This window comes from Erythrolamprus reginae, chromosome 1 (assembly GCF_031021105.1).
Source record: "Erythrolamprus reginae isolate rEryReg1 chromosome 1, rEryReg1.hap1, whole genome shotgun sequence".
NCBI classification, from domain to species: domain Eukaryota; kingdom Metazoa; phylum Chordata; class Lepidosauria; order Squamata; family Dipsadidae; genus Erythrolamprus; species Erythrolamprus reginae.
In genome coordinates this window covers 376,566,741-376,580,837 of record NC_091950.1, presented here as the reverse complement: position 1 = coordinate 376,580,837, position 14,097 = coordinate 376,566,741, and the positions used below count along the sequence as shown (strand labels likewise).

General features: G+C 39.7%; 1 protein-coding gene across 2 annotated transcripts in view; it reads right to left on the bottom strand.

The window, feature by feature from the left end:
* Nucleotides 1-11,964, bottom strand: part of HNRNPLL (heterogeneous nuclear ribonucleoprotein L like) — a 39,684-nt gene extending 27,720 nt beyond the window's left edge. For both annotated transcript variants that reach the window (XM_070734700.1, XM_070734701.1), the window contains exons 1-3: nt 11,578-11,964; nt 6,515-6,633; nt 1,772-2,009 (exon numbers count right to left, since the gene is read on the bottom strand). In XM_070734700.1, coding sequence (XP_070590801.1) covers nt 1,772-2,009; nt 6,515-6,633; nt 11,578-11,757 — 537 coding nt within the window. In that variant the 5' untranslated portion in view covers nt 11,758-11,964. The remainder of the gene's footprint in view (nt 1-1,771; nt 2,010-6,514; nt 6,634-11,577) is intronic.
* Between the last annotated feature and the right edge of the window lie 2,133 nt (nt 11,965-14,097).

Genomic DNA, 14,097 nt, shown 5'->3' with positions numbered 1-14,097 from the left:
AGGATTAAACCCGAGCCTCCGAAACTGTAACCAGAAAAGGAAGGAAAAGCCTCCATGGGGCCTCTCTAGGAATCTCCTGGGAGGAAACAGGGCCTCCACCCTCCCTGTGGTTTCCCCAATTGCACACATTATTTGCTTTTACATTGATTCCTGTGGGAAAAATTGCTTCTTCTTACAAACTTTTCTACTTAAGAACCTGGTCATGGAACGAATTAAGTTCCGTAGGGGTACCACTCTATATTTATAATTTCATGAGAACTGAATTCAATTGAAATTAAAGAGAACTCTGCTTCCAAAAGCAGACTGTCCTGGCCTCCTGGGAAATTTTTCCACAACTGTCCTCAATTCACATATCATAACTGAATCCTTTGCTTTACTCAAGAAAACTATGGTTCAGTTATTCATTTTAAAGAATGTTAAAATGGGAGTACATAATATTAGATGGTTTTTCATTCGCATGCTTCCTATATGGCAGTGATTGCAAGCTTTTTTCTTCTTGCTTGCCAAAAATGGGAGTGCGCACGTGTGCGCCAAAACACAACGCCACCTTGTGCATGCGTGTATCCCTGCGCATCCACCTCCCTCCCCCCTTTGGGCGTTTTTCAATGAAAAACGGCCCTATGGGCAAATGGGGAGTCCATTTTTCTGAACTTCTGCTTTGCCCATTGGACCGTTTTTCACACTCCAAAGGGTTCAGGGAAGCCTCCTGAAACCTGAGATGGGTGAAAACGGCCTTCCTCAAGGATGAAAATCAGTTGGCCAGCACGAGCATGTGCACTGGAGCTAACAGAGGTCAACGCCTCGTGTGCCCACAGATATGGCTCCGCATACCTGTGGCATGCATGGCATAGGTTCGTCATTACAGCTATATAGAAATGCAGTTATTTATTGATTTATGGAATTTATATACTTTCAGTCATAACAGACAATGAATCCAGTGATGAGAAGAAAGTGTGAAGTCCTCAGTACTTTCTGACCTTGGTTGTTTACTTGCAGACAGTTCACCTGACTAGGTAACATCATCAACACATTGATGGTTATCTAGTTGGGTAATGAAATGTCTGCCAGTAAACAACCAGGTTCAGAAAACATCGAAGACTTCACAGTTCAATTCTGAGTCAAATTTTCATGAGAAGGAAGACAAGACAAAATGAAAAAAAAAACAGCTTTCCATACTAAACCTGTATTAAATATTTAACTTTAAATCATTTAGCTTTGACTTTGATAGAAAAATAATATTTTAATTACAGAAACTTAAAACCATTTGAGATTCATTAAGACCACTAAAATTAGAGGACAAACTCTGAAAAATAACTAACAAAAACAGGAAATGAAATCTGAATATGGAAAAGCTTAAGTTTCTGAGAACTCTAACAAGTAATATATTACAACATTATTGTATTAAACAGGAAACTATTCATCACTATCTCTTTTCTCATAAGCTGTGGGTTGCTTAAATGATTTGCAAATACTGTAACACAGGCAAAAAAAAGGATTAATTGCCAATTGTTCAGCCAAATAATTTGCTATATGCTGCTACATAAATGTAACCATGCTTTCTCAGTTTTTACAGGACAAAATGTACTGAAAAGAACTCACGCATATATATGAAGATGCTTTCACATTCAATATAAACCAGAAGAAACAATCTGAGATCCTGCCAATGTAAAAAATAGGCAAAGGCGCAAACTTGCTACAAGCAAGCATAGTATAGGTATAGGACAATATAAAGCACCAAGTATTTGAGATTTATGCTGTAAAATAGACATACCACAGTAATTGGATATAACGGATTCTGAATTGATAACAGCAGAACTTTGGTCCCACCAGATGGGTCATCAGTGTTTCCTGGACGAGTTATTCTTTTGCTTGTAGAGTAATTGAAAAATGCTTGCTGTCCTGCTATGTATACAGGCTCATCCGCTGCAAAACTAACACACTTTTTGGCACTTTCAATATCCTCAAATTCTACCAAAGCTTGGCGTTTAAATGGCATCATCATCACATAACTACAAGAAAAAAGCAGCAAAACAACTAATTAGTTATTGTAATTTAATTTAGCACAACTAAAGCAAAACCTATATAACTTAATATAAAATTTTTACTGCCAATGCACAAAAAAGGCAATTTATTAAGTCAATTGCAACTTTGAGTACAACAAACTATTATATTTAAATTATATGTTTCAAATAACTCTTACTATAAATAGCCTATTATGTTCTTAATTGCTAAGAAACATAATTATAAAAAAACATATGTATATATATATGTGTGTGTGAATTTGAAAATTAAGCCAAAACATGTGACACATACAGAATATAGTTTGTCGGCTATTAATAAATTAACTGCCTTGGAAATGGCCCTGGGTGGGGCCGAGAGGCAAAAAAGGAGCTATGATGTTCCTTCAATATACCAGGGTGATTCGACACAAATATATGTATATGTGTGTGTGTGTGTGTGTGTGTATGTGTGTGTGTGTGTGTGTGTGTGTGTGTGTGTGTGTGTATATATATATATATATATATGTTAAAATGTTTTCAGCTGGAATTTTAAAATTAAGGGAGACTAGGATGGTCCCATTTCTTCTCCTGTTTCTTGACTGCATTCTGTGAGCCAGCGCATGGCAGAACATATGAATGCAGTCAAGAAACAGGAGAAGACCTCCTCCCTTGTCCAGCACATTAAAAAAACAGGGCACGAAATTGACTTTGAAAAAACTAAATTACTCCACAAAACAGAGAATTTATATAAAAGAATCTCTCTAGAAGCTATTGAAATTGAAAAAAGATCTTTTTGTTTAAATAAAAGGGATGATACCTCGCGCCTGCCAGAGATTTGGAAACCAGCCTTAAACAAAATAAACACCTCATTATAATCAATATGTCAATCCTTTAATTATTATGATTTTAGAATTTTATATTTGGAAATCAGACTTAAACAAAACACTTCATAATCTTCATGCCATTCCTTCTATAACCATGATTACACCAACCAATCAGATCACGGAAGCATAGTCACCCAATCTATTTGCTACATTCAAAGCAAATCTCCACCCCCACACTACATGCTAAGAAGAAATGTCAGTTGCTAATATTCATTTGCAAAAACACAAAGATTGGAACTCCAGCCTGATGATGGTGAATGTGATTTCACCGAAACGTCGCATAGACATGCAAAACATTACACAGGGCAAAACCCGAACTCAGAACAATCTACATATATATATATATATATATATATATATCAAGAATAGTCCTAAAAATGCGAGTTCCAGGTACATACGTGAATGATGAGGCAGCAGCCATCTCGATCACCGGAACATAGAAACTTTAATAAAACCACTTAGCTTTCGTTAGCGTGCTGCTAACTTCGTCAGTTTTAAAATGCCTTGGGAGACAAACATCTTTATAAAGCATTACTCAGTCTGCTCATTGCCCGTGTCACGGGGCCACACCCTTCCCTCCCCCCTGCGGTAAGCCTAATTGTGGGTTTAATCCTGCTGGCTAAAGGGAGATCTACCTCTTTTGCTCGTGTTTGTTGCCTTTTTCCCTCCCCAAGGGAGGGGGTGGAATTGTGAGGCTTAATCCTGCTGGCTGTAGGGAGACCTGCCGCTTTTACTCGTGTCTGTTGCCTTTTTCCCTCCCCAAGGGAGGGGGTGGAGTTGTGAGGCAATGCTTCGGAGGTGTTTGGTATTCCTTTCTTCCCCCCATTGTCGTTGTTACTTTTTATAATGGTACATGTCTGCTCTTGCAATTTTTTTACCCATGTCCTCGTCCTAGGTCTACACTGTTCTAATCCCCCCTTGTCCTCTATGTTAGACTTAAATTGTGCCCCTCCACCTCTACCTCCGTATTGCTCCAGTATGTTCCCTTGTTTCTCGTGGGGGGTTATCCCCCCCTCATTTGGCTGGTTTCTATGTCTGGCCTGGGGAATTCTGCTGGGGGCTGTGTCCAATCTTAATGACCCATCTCCTTTAAGTCGTTGTTGGTGCCTTAAAGCCTGGTATGCCGATGGCATATCGATGTGTCTATTTAAAGAATTTTCATTCGAGAACCAGGCTTCTTTTAGGAGGCGACCTCCCTTGGTTTCATCCCGTGCCAGAATCTCAGTTCCCTGGAAGTCGAAGCCGTGACCTTGCTCCTCCATGTGTATCCAAATCTGGGAGCGCTGTTCCTGACGCCGGACCGCTAGTTTGTGTTCATGTACACGGGTTCTCAACCTTTTAGCTGTTTCACCCACATAGTGGTGTGTACAATTACTGCAGTTTATACGGTAAATTACCGAGGAAGACTCCTCCTTCACTAGGGTTTCCTTCGGGCGCATTACTGATTTTCTCAAAGTTTGATCCGGCCTATGCGCTACTTTGACCCCGTGGGGTGCCAGTATGCGTGCAGCTGTTTCGGATACCCCTTGTATGTACGGGAGTACCCTCCACGCTGATGTTTCGTTTGTGCTTTCAGTAGGCTGCCGGAGTCTAGGTGTAACGCATCGTTGGATAAAATCCCTCGAGTAACCATGACGTATACAAGTTTGGTAAAGATACGCTCGTTCTTTTTGTTTGGCTGCCCGTGTACTACAATGGGTATTTATCCTGTTGAATAATGTCCGTATGCAGCTGACTTTATGTGCGTTGGGGTGGTTGCTTTCATTGTGTAACATGCGATCCGTGCTGGTGGTCTTGCGGTACACCTCCGTGTCGATGCTTCCATCCGGGTTCCGGTTAATCTGTACATCTAGAAAGGCCAGTTTGCCATTGGCCTCCTCCTCCGCCGTAAACTGAATATCCGGATATATGGAATTAAGAATTCCCATGAACTTGATTTTATCCCGTTGTTTGATGATGGTAAACGTGTCATCTCCGAAGCATTGCCTCACAACTCCACCCCCTCCCTTGGGGAGGGAAAAAGGCAACAGACACGAGTAAAAGCGGCAGGTCTCCCTACAGCCAGCAGGATTAAGCCTCACAATTCCACCCCCTCCCTTGGGGAGGGAAAAAGGCAACAAACACGAGCAAAAGAGGTAGATCTCCCTTTAGCCAGCAGGATTAAACCCACAATTAGGCTTACCGCAGGGGGGAGGGAAGGGTGTGGCCCCATGACACGGGCAATGAGCAGACTGAGTAATGCTTTATAAAGATGTTTGTCTCCCACGGCATTTTAAAACTCTGACGAAGTTAGCAGCACGCTAACGAAAGCTAAGTGGTTTTATTAAAGTTTCTATGTTCCGGTGATCGAGATGGCTGCTGCCTTATCATTCATATATATATATATATATATATATATATTTGTTTTCGTAGATTTTCACGGGTACAGGTATGATGGTCTTGGTATATTCGGGTTTCTTCCCGTGTAGGATTTGGAAATTTCTGGCGACGTTTCGACGAGGTCTCACTCGTCATCTTCAGGCTGGTGTTTCTAGAACAAGCTAGAACAAGGACAGAAACACCAGCCTGAAGATGACGAGTGAGACCTTGTCGAAACGTCGCCAGAAATTTCCAAATCCTACACGGGAAGAAACCCGAATATACCAAGACCATCATATGTATGTATGTATGTATGTATGTATGTATATGTATATGTAGATATATATGTAGATTGTTCTGAGTTTTGCCCCATGTAATATTTTGAGTGTCTATGCGACGTTTCGGTGAAATCACATTCACCATCATCAGGCTGAAGTTGTAAGCTTCGTGCTGCTGTAAACATAGTTTGTTTGCAACTGCCATTTGTTCCTTATATATAGTGGTGGGGGTGGAGATTTGGTTTGAATGTAGCAAATAGATTGGGTGGCTATGTTTTAATGATTTGATTGGTTGGTGGAATGACATTTAGTTGAAGGATTGACATGGTGATGATTATGATATGTTTTTTTGTTTAAGGCTGGTTTCCAGATCTCTGGTAGGCGGGACGTGTCATCTCGTTTGTTCATGCTGAGGGGGTGTTTTTCTATCTCTATGGCCTCCATGATTATTCTTTTATAAACGTGTTCTGTTTTGGAAAGTAATTTAGTTTTTTCAAAGTCAATTTCATGCCCTGTTTTTTTAATGTGCTGGACAAGGGACAATATATATATATTATTTCACAGAGCTTGTTATGGAATATTTTTCATGAATTTGACAAAATCTGCATATGGCTGGTGGCAAGGATCAGTGGACATGAATCAGATTAGTTCAATACTCAGAATATGAAGAATCTTCCTAAACATCTTGTTCTTTATTCATTTCAGAAATATAATTCATTAGGTGACAAGTTCCACAGTTTTACATTGCATCCCAACATGCCTTGATTTTGTAGATTGTCTAGAAATCATTAACAATAGCTTCATAATTCAAATCTATTGACCTGGTCTGTGGATAATGTTATGCCATAAATATGATGACCTTTATTTAATAGCTTGATGTTTGAACTAGATCATGTCAACAAGACATAAAAATAAGCCTTTTATATAAATATAGCCACAGCAAAATGCAGTTTCCTATCGTAACATTTTTTTTTAAAAAAATCATTAAACCTACCAAATGGTCCCAAATTTTTCAAGAGCTTCCACGAGGTCTGCCTCCACAACTGATTCACAAAGACCACGGACATGGACCACAGGAGAAACAGAAACCTTGTGATGACTGCCTCCTGCATCCTAATAAAAAAAATTAAGTTGTTTTACTATAGCAAATATATTGTGAACTATGAAGTTACAAACCACTTTCATGCTTAACCACATTTATTCATAACCTAAATATAAAATACTATGTCTAAATTTACTTATTATAACAATAATTTTTTCCTAGCTTTAGCTTGCATGTTGGTTATTTTAAGACTTGCCTTTTTCACAAGTAATGGCAATTCTAAGCTTCCATGGGAACATTAAAAAGAAAATAGAGAAGGAATGGAATAGAATAGAAAAGAACAGAATTCTTTATTGGTCAAGTGTGATTGGACATACAAGGAATTTGTCTTTGGTGCATATACTCTCAGCGTACAAAAAAGAAAATATACATTTGTCAAGAACATTGAGGTACAACACTTAATGATTGTCATCGAATAACTATGGTATGAAAGCCAATTTTAAATCATAACTTTACATTCCAACAAATTTTAAATTATTATTACTTTTCCAGTTTAACAGCTATTGTTAATTATACATTACTTTAATATTGGAGAGAACAACAAAGTTGTGAAAGACAGGAAATTCATACATTGTAATTGCCAGAATACAGCCAGAATCTAAGCAGATAACTTGAGCCATTCAAAGATGGACTGCATTTCTCATTCAAATAAATAATCTGTAAAGATTATGTTTAAAATAGTATCCTTTAGAGTAATTTAAATTATTACTGCCTGGAGGTCTAGCACCAAAAATAAAATAGGTGATTTGATTGTAATAAAACATTTTCCACTATTATAAACAATTTATATGTATAAAATTATATTATTAGAAGTTTAATAAAAATCTCCATATATATTAAATTAAAAAGGGAAAAATAAGTTAGCAGATAGCTGTCCTAGGATAGAACTATTCATGGACCCAACTCTTTAAAGAAAATAGCTTTCAGTACATTTTTATTCTTTAAAATCTAAATGTGAGAAAAATTGTATTTGTTTAAAATATATACAACATTTCAAGCCAAGAAATAATATTGAATTAGTTTGAGATTTGTTCTCTGAAACCAGAAATGTTAGCTCAGATAATATACTAAATAAGCCATGGATAAAGCTATTTTATTAGCTGCATTTGCTCAACAAAAGAAATGAATGAAAATAATGCTTATTTGTAGGTAAGCTATATTAATTTTAATTAATTTTTAAATAATTAGACACATTATAAATGCTTGTCTAATTATAGTTAGTCCTTGAGTTACAACAATTGAGCCCAAAATTTATGTTGTTATGTGAAATGTCTATTCAGTGAGTTTGCCCTATTCTGTGACTTTTCTTGCCACAGTTGCTAAGTGAATTACTGCATTTGTTAATTTAGTAATACGGTTAAGTGAACCTGGATTCCCCATTGACTTTGCTTGTCAAAAGGTTGCAAAGGGGCATCACATGATCCTGCAGCCACTTGCCAAACACCTGAATTTGGGGATGCTGCAAAGGTCATAAGTGTGAAAAACAGTCATTCGTCACTTTTTTCACTGCCACTGTAACTTTGAACGGTCGCTAAATGAAGAGTTCTAAGTCAAGGGCTACCTGTAATGTATCTGCAGGATGGGCAAAAGAGCATGACTACTGCTTATGTATGAAATTATGCAGTTAGTATATAATTGTTGTGTCCCTGCAGTTTCATCACTATAACAATGTGGTACATGCTTCAAACTTAGATTTGTCTTGTTCAGTTATTGCTTCAGAGTATACAAATACTGTACCCTAGAATTCTATGATTCAGGCTAGTGTATATATCTCAATAATATGGTATTAAATTAAGGAGGCATTAAATTAATTCCTTATCGCAGTGATGGCTAACCTTTTCCAGACCGAGCATCCAAAGCATGCACATGCCCGAACCCCGAAAATGCCATGTGCCCACTCCCACATATGCATGTACATCCCCTGCACACAACCCACACATGCGGGGCAGAGACCCGAAGACCAGCTGGTTGGTGGGAGGCAGGTGCCCATGTGCAGCAGAACTGAACTGGGGTGATGGCTTACATGTCCACAGAGGGCGCTGCATGCCATAGGTTCTCCATCATAGCCCTGTCCTATCCTGTTTCTGATAATTTCTTCTTACAATGGCTTCTTCTTCTTGCTAATGTTTCACATAAACAAACAATTAAATAAATAAATAAATAAATAAGTAAAGCAGAGTTCCTGAATTCTTTCCAGAAGCTAAACTAATAGAACTGCAGAAATAACAATTGCTGCCAACCTGCCTTCCATTGAGGACCTGTATATTGCACGAGTCAAAAGAGGGCAGTGAAAACATTTACTGACCCCTCGCATCCTGGACATAAACTGTTCTTACCCTCAAAACGTTGCTACAGAGCACTGCACACCAAGACAACTAGACACAAGAAGTTTTTTTCCCAAAGGCCATCACTCTGCTAAACAAATAATCCCCTCAACACTGCCAAACAATTAACTAAGTCTGCACTACTATTACTACTGCTTTTTTCCCATCATTCTTATCACCCATTTCCTCCCACTTATGACTATATGACCGTAACTTATTGCTTGTATTCTTAAGATTTTTATTAATATTGTTTCCTCATTGCCTATTTGACCCCGATGACAACCATAAAGCATTGTACCTCATGATTCTTGGCAAATGTATCTTTTCTTTTATGTACACTGAGTGCAAATGCACCAAAGACAAATTCCTTGTGTGTCCATTCACACTTGGCCAATAAAGAATTCTATTCTATTCTAACAGTGGTCATGAATTGAAATGTAAGATGTTGCATATGCATGCCCCCTTTTTCCTTGTGTTGCACCTGTTTATGTGAGTACTGGAAGTATGAGAGAAGCTGAATGTGCAACTCTGGATCACAGGACAAAGGGAGGGGGACAACATTTTAAGAAACTATTCAGCTGCCTTTCCCATAGGAAGAATTTTCTCAGGGTCTCCATCAGCAGCTCTAGGATGGATCTGGACCTTTTTCAAACTAGATCTTTATCTTGCTGACTTTTCTTCCAAATACCAGCTCAGAACCTGTTTTATTTGGGTTTTGAGTAGTTAACTCTAGTTGATAAGACAAAATTTCAAGCTCCTTTCTGCTGAGTTATAAAGTGATAAATTCTGTAATGTAAACAAGATGATGACTAGTTGTGAGAATTCGAACTAATTTTAATTCAATCAGTAATATTGAGCCAGGGTGGCGCAGCAGGCAGAGTGCTGCACTGCAGGCCACTGAAGCTGACTGTAGTTCTGTAGGTTAGCGGTTCAAATCTCATCACCAGCTCAAGGTTGACTCAGCCTTCCATCCTTCCAAGGTTGGTAAAATTAGGACCCGAATTGTGGGAGCAATATGCTGGCTCTGTTAAAAAGTGCTATTGCTAACATGTTGTAAACCGCCCTGAGTCTAAGGAGAAGGGCGGCACAAAAATCGAATAAATAAAATAGAATATATAGAATAAAAAGTATTTTGCAATTGAAATGCCTTATTTTGAAATCTAAAACAGCCAATATGATTATAACTTGGAGAATTCTAACATGATCCAATTACTTCAGGTATTTTACCAACATCTGTTTCTGGACAGAACACTTCCAATACTGTACTTTAAAGCCAAAACAGTATGGCGATAATATAATGCATTTTGAAGCTGATTTGTTCTGCCCAGACAGTTGTAGCTCAGCTGAGCCACTGACTTGAATGGCTCTGCTGTAAGCAGCATTATCACTGATTTATTTATAAGTATGACGTATATACAGACAAAACAAAAATATACTCCTGCACAACACTGCAGGAAAAGATGAAAAACCCCAGAACGACTGTAATATATTCTTGTCCTAATCTATTATTCTCCCATCCCACAAGAGCACAGACCTTAGTATAAAGCTTAGTTAGAAGGTGGAAAATATAACTCCCTATAACAAAGGGGAAAAAGACTGCAACAGTTATCCGTGTCCAATTCCCAACCCTCTTCCCTTCTTGAGGAAAATAAACACAGCAGAATAAGATACACTTGAGGTCCAGGATTAGTTGTCTTGAAATGAAGAAAAACCTCAACTTTCATATCCTTAAAATTTGAAAGCAATAGTAAACACATTTCACTGATGCATAGTGCCAAGTTCCCAATTGGTGGGAGTGCGGAAAGACAGAAAAGGGATTTAAATATTTAAATATGGCTCGGCTTGTGAATCTGCTCAGCTCAAGGATCATTTGGAAAGAAAGCCTTTCTGAGTTCTCAAGATGGAATTTTAAAAAAAAAATTTTTTTTTTTTGGGGGGGGGGGGGGCTAGGTTGTCTTAAAAAACCCCAAAACTAGCTCTTTCCAGATGCATTAAATCCTGGGCCAGGATACGCACAGGCTCTTCAACCAACATCACCCATTAGGATGGAAAACACTCGGAGAAAAGGAAAAAAAGATTGAAGAAATAGAGGGGGAGGAAGAGAAGTAGGAGGAGTGAAGGAAAAGTAGGCAGAAGGAGGAGATACAGAGAGAGGGAGGGGAGAGTGCAAGAAAGAACAAGAGGGTCAGATTGGTGTTGGATACGAACAGGGTAGAATACGATATGTATGTAGTATGTATGTATGTACCTACATATGTATGTATTTTTCTATGCCGCCCTTCTCAACTGACTCAGGGCGGCTTTTATCCATTTTGAACAATGGATGAAAATGCGCAACTGTGTATTTTGTTCGTACTAATGGAAAGTATAACACGTGTTAATTTGTACGTGATAAAGTGGAGAAAAATAAAATAAAAAAGATTTTTTTAAAAAAAGAGAGAGAATACCAACGTCATCCCAGTTCTCCCCCTACTTGAGGCGGAGAGACCCCTGAGGAGGCGTCCACCGAAGTAAACCCATCCCGGACGTCGGCCTCTTCTTATCCTTCTGCCCAGCCTGTGAGCGGCGGGAACAAAACACACACACACACGCACGCACAAAAGAGGGTGCCGCCGCGCCCGCTTTCCTTACCCGAGCGGGGAAGCTCCCTGCGCGGGGGGCGGCCTTTTCCCGGCGGCCCTCACCCTCCTCCGCCCCGTACTCGATCTCTCCCTCTTCGGCGGTGGCGCTGGGTTTCAGCCGCTTGGCCTGGCTCTCGTAGGCGCCATCCTCCTCTTCCTCGTACTGTTCCCCAGAGGACGGGGAAGACATGGCGGCAGCGGCGGCGGCGTCTTTGGCGAAGGGATGCGTGTGCGGAGCGCACAACTGGCGCGCGAAATGAAGGGAGGGCGGGGGGAAGCGAAAAGATCGGTTAATCAAGACCGGCCAGACCAGAGAGAGAGAGAGAGAGAGAGTCGGTCCGGCAAGATAACGGACAAGACCATACGGCAGCGTCGCACGTTACCCCGCACAAATCCCAGCAACGCGGAGGAAGACCGGTAAAGGCCCCGCCTCAAGATAGGGCGGGTTCTTCCATTTGCACACCGTCATTGGCTGGAAGGAAAGCTTCTCAGAAGCGCCTCAAAATGCGATTGGAGATCTGGAATGCTTATCACGCCCAAAATAGAAATGCCTCCCCTCCTCACTCCCCCCCCCCCCATGAAGGTTCTGTTCTGCGTCTTCGAACCGGCTCTCGCGATTCCCTTCAAGGAAAGCGCGGTCAGGCGTGCTGTTGTTTATGGCCCCCCCTCCCCTTGTGTGTATAATGTACTGTAATGTGGTTTGCAAAATAGGAGAAGGCTGGAGCAATAAGGAGCGTGCATAGGCGCATCACTGTGCCTACCGTCCCTGTCCTATTGTCCTCTTTTATCGTTACTTTTTACTTATGTGTATACAAACCAGTAATGGGCTACCAACATTTTTACTACCACACCGTGGGTGTGGCTTATGCATTTTGTTTCAACTTCTTTCAGTGCAAATTGAGTGCTCTGGGGTGGAGCTCCAAATTTTGCTACCGGTACTGGGTACCGTAGGAGCCCATCACTGATACAAACTATTACTATCCTATACATGTTTGACAAATAAATAAAATAAATAAGATTTGCTTTTCAAAAAATTCACTTGGAAGTCAAGGGTGGTTCTATTATTTTCTTTTTACAAAGCCTTCAACGGGCAGTGTTGATCTGCCCCCTTTTTTTTTAATTGAGGGGATCAGAAAATGTAGCTGCCCAAAATTCAGGAATATCAGTCGTGTTGAATGTTGTTGTATATATCCAGATAAGCCCAAGTACTCTATGTAGGCTTCCAATTTCAAATAAGGCTGAAAGGGTAACAAGCTAGGTGCAAAAAAACCCCAGGAGTCAATTACTACTTCAGCTTCAACACATGAGCATGCAAGAGATACAAACCTAAAGTAAACTGCTCTAAATTCGACTGCAGGAAAGACGACTTTAGTAACTGAGTACAGTAGTTGATGCATGGAACTCACTACCAGACTCTATAGTACCATCACCTAACCCCCAAAACTTTACCCTTAGACTATTCACTGTTGATCTCTCCCAATTCCTAAGAGGTCAGTAAGGGGCGTGCATAGGTACACCAGAGTGCCTTCCGTCCCCTGTCCTAACGTTTCTCTTACTAGTATCATGTATATAAATATTATATTTTTGTATACCACCAATACATATGTGACAAAACAAACAAACAAATAAAATGATTAATTTCAGGGGTCATCACTTTGAAAAATGAGCAAGCCAAAGTTTTCCCTGTAACATCCTGCTGACAGGATTTTGAGCACTGATCATAAGGCTGCAAGTCTCAGAAACAAATTCTTCAATTCTGAGGAAACAAATGAAAAGAGTTGTCTTGTTCTTTCCCCGTATTATTTCCTCTTCAAAATCATTCCAAATACTGATCCATTTGTTGTGGCCGATTAAGGCTCACTGGTGCACTAAGAACTGACAAATATCGATGCCCCCTTCCTAGTTTTATTTTTTACAAATCTTAATTGGGTTTTTCTTTCTCAACTTCATGGTGTTCCCTTTGGGCCTGGTGCCCTAAGCATGTGCTTAGTCTGCTTAATGGTTAATACACCACTCTCCATATGTCCTATTTAATCTCAGATCCAGTTATAGTCAGCTAACTACATATTATCCTCATCTTGTCTCCAGCCAAAGGCAACTGCCTGTCTTATCTTATTGTAGCTTAAGAGCATTGCTTTCCTATTTCCACTGGCTGAAGGAGTACTCTGTAGTCTGCCTGCCGTTCTTCATGTCTTTAAGGTAAAAGTTTCTTATTTCAATTGAATATCATGTCATTGATTTCAGCTCTCCATGAACATTTTATCTTGGGCTACTAGACTGCTTCTTCCTTTTTAAACAGGGCTGATCTTTCCCACAAACCAATTAAATACTGGACCTTTTTCCTTTTAGCAGGTTTATCTATAGAATGCTAAAAAGATAGTAATTTTTAACCAAGTGAATGTTCACAAATGTTCTGCCGATATCTCTTTTTATACAAGTAATAAAAACAAAGTAAATCTGACTCCACCCTCCCCTTTCTGGTCTATCAGAAGATGCTTCAAATGGATAGATGGGGACTCCTACAATAACT